Consider the following 2,899-nt stretch of genomic DNA (forward strand, 5'->3'; position numbering starts at 1 on the left):
AGCCTGTGCTCCGCAACGGGAGAGGCCACAACAGTGAGGCCCGCGTACCGAAAGAAAAAAAAAAAAAAAAAAATCAGAGAAAATATAAATTATTTATCCTAATGACTTATTCTCCAATCTTGGTTTGAATATGAGAAACTTAGTAGATAGTGAAGATAGACCATAAGTAAATCAGCACTAGGGGGAAGTTAAGAATAAGGACAGAGTTAACATATTAAAAACTTTCTAACCCAAGCACTATTTCTCCCCAGTCTTGCTCAGTCTTGAGTGCATTGCCTTATTCAATAGGAGCCACAGAATGATTATTTTGAGGAGCAACTAAAAATTGTGGGCCCACAGTTTTCTCCTTGAGGTTGACATCTAGCTTAAGAGAATTATAACATAGTTTTATATTACACATCCATCGAGGAGTACAGCTTGAACAGAAATGCTTATTTTCACATAAGAGACCTCAAGGGGATGACAGCTGTCTTGCACAGTGGCAATCTGGAGATCAGGTGACTTTCCATGGCAAACCCGAAGAGGATGGCCACGCATTTTAATGCAAAGGACCAGAAGCACTCCAAGGTAAACAAGCTACCAAGCCATACTCTAGGGCTACACTGTCCAAAGGGTAGCCACAAACCTCATTTGGCTATCTAAATTTAATAAAAATTAAATAGCACTTTAAAAAACAGTCTATTGGGGACTTCCCTTGTGGCGCGGTGGTTAAGAACCCGCCTGCCAGTGCAGGGGACACGGGTTCGAGCCCTGGTCCGGGAAGATCTCACATGCCATGGAGCAAGTAAGCCCATGCACCGCAACTCCTGAGCCTGCGCTCCAGAGCCCGCGAGCCACAACAAAGAGTAGCCCCTGCTCACCGCAACTACAGAAAGCTCGCATGCAGCAACAAAGACCCAATGCAGCCAAAAATAATAAACAAATAAATAAATTTATAAAAAAAATAGTCTATTGACACCAATTATACCAGTTATTCCACCCATAAGTGAGAAATCAATGATATGACTTATAATAGACTTATTACAGTAAATGAAAAATGTTAATTATAGAATCTAGATTGGCATATGGGTGTTCATTTTACAATTCTTTCAAGTTTTCTACGTTTGAAATTTTTCATAATAAAATGGTGGAAAATATTATTTTTAAATAAATAGGACTATAAATTCAGTTATATTAGCCACATCTCAAGTACTCAGTAGCCACATGTAGTATCCAGTGGCTACCCTATTGGACTGCTCAGATACAGAACATCTCTATTATCACACAGTTTACTGGACAGAGCTGCTCTAGTCTAGCTGCCCAGGAGCCCCGGTGAGCCTTCAGACACCAATTCTTCCACCCTAAGGTCCCTGGGCAAAGTGGACGATGACTAACAGGACTGCATACTTTTAGAGTGAAGGTTCAGATGGAAAAGTAACAGAATATCAGGGCATTAGCTACTAACGGGAGAAGTAATCAAGTCTATCAGAAAGAGGTTGAAGGGAACTGAGAAATATGACTGGGATCTGTGTTCATTAGGAGTGAGGATACAGATACACACACACACACACACACACATATATACATAAGTCTAAATTTTAAATAATTTTTAGAGCTGAGAACTCATTTACTTCCCACAGATATACAAAATACATACAATGTGAAATAATGGAAACAGGGGCATAATAAAAGATGTGCCTAATTTGGGGTACTGACTTTACCTTCGTAGCCTTGAGGAAATCACAGCTTATACAAAAACATTTAAATGGGAATGACCGCTGAGGGGTTTGTGACAAATGTAAAAAATCCAACACCTTCTATAAACAACTTCTATAAGCACCAAAAAATTAAATCCCATCAGGTATGGTAGAAACAAGGGAAGATCTACAATTGCCTTTAAATGGATTGGAATCTGGCTACATGTTTCTACGTGAAAGACCCTCTGCCATAGAATGCACCTACTAGAACAATTTTGATCTTTAAAATGAATCGGAGATACAGCCTCCTGAAGGAAATAATGCACTCTCCATCCAGGCTTTGATATGTTTTATTGGAGCAAAATTTCAATAAAGGTGGCTTTTATTTACAGAATGTAATGTGTGGGGACTGTCCAACCCACGTGGACCCAAGTGAAGATAACCATTAAGCCTGTTGATGTATTTTCTTATTTTCAATTTGCATACAAAAAAGCTTGCTTCACATTCATAAAAACCCCAATATCATAAATGACAAACCCTCCCTCACCCATCCCTTAATTAAATATAAACACAGTTTCAAAAAACATACAATTTAGATTGGTTTAATCTTGAAATGTAATCCAATAAGACTAAAAACTAAACATTTCAGGTCCTGTACCAAATAGTAAAATACTCGAAGGCCTTCAGGATCCCTAAAATTTAAAAAGATAAAAGTTACTTTTTTCTTCCTAAAATGAAACAACATAATAGTACAAATTAATTCCTAAAACAAAACAAAGACCAAAAACCTAAAACAATTACGTTAAAGGAATTTTGAGGAGAAAGGAAGCATTTTCTGATAACTAAAATGGATAACCTGAACAATTCCCATCTCTACCTTTTCTGTAAGAAAAAAATACATAAATTTCTTCATCAGTATTCATTTCATATTTAAAGTGTTTATTTCCTTATAAAAAATAATATTTATGCATCACAAAAATGTTTAAGGCAAATAAAATTATAAAGATAGAAAAAAGAAACTCAATACTATATAATGTCATTCCTCACGGAATAATTATAAATATTTTGGTATTTCTCTAATATTTTTCATAATTAAAATCATTTACTGTGGCCTTTTATTTTATTTTATTTATTTATTTTTTTTTGTGGTATGCGGGCCTCCCTCTGCTGCGGCCCCTCCCGTTGCGGAGCGCAGGCTCCGGACGCGCAGGCCCAGCGGCCAC

At 37.0% G+C, this 2,899-nt stretch overlaps 1 protein-coding gene across 2 annotated transcripts in view; it reads right to left on the reverse strand.

Moving 5' to 3' along the window:
- Window positions 1-2,899, reverse strand: part of MAGOHB (mago homolog B, exon junction complex subunit) — a 22,394-nt gene that overhangs the window by 12,365 nt on the left and 7,130 nt on the right. Inside the window, exon 5 of one of the 2 annotated variants that reach the window (XM_007114034.4) lies at window positions 1,127-2,368. The exons of the other annotated variant lie outside the window; for it this stretch is intronic. Coding sequence (XP_007114096.1) covers window positions 2,269-2,368 — 100 coding nt within the window. The 3' untranslated portion in view covers window positions 1,127-2,268. Of the gene's footprint in view, window positions 1-1,126; window positions 2,369-2,899 lie in introns of those variants that run through there. 2 annotated transcript variants of the gene reach the window in all.

Source organism: Physeter macrocephalus, chromosome 6 (assembly GCF_002837175.3).
Source record: "Physeter macrocephalus isolate SW-GA chromosome 6, ASM283717v5, whole genome shotgun sequence".
In the NCBI taxonomy this organism is placed as follows: domain Eukaryota; kingdom Metazoa; phylum Chordata; class Mammalia; order Artiodactyla; family Physeteridae; genus Physeter; species Physeter macrocephalus.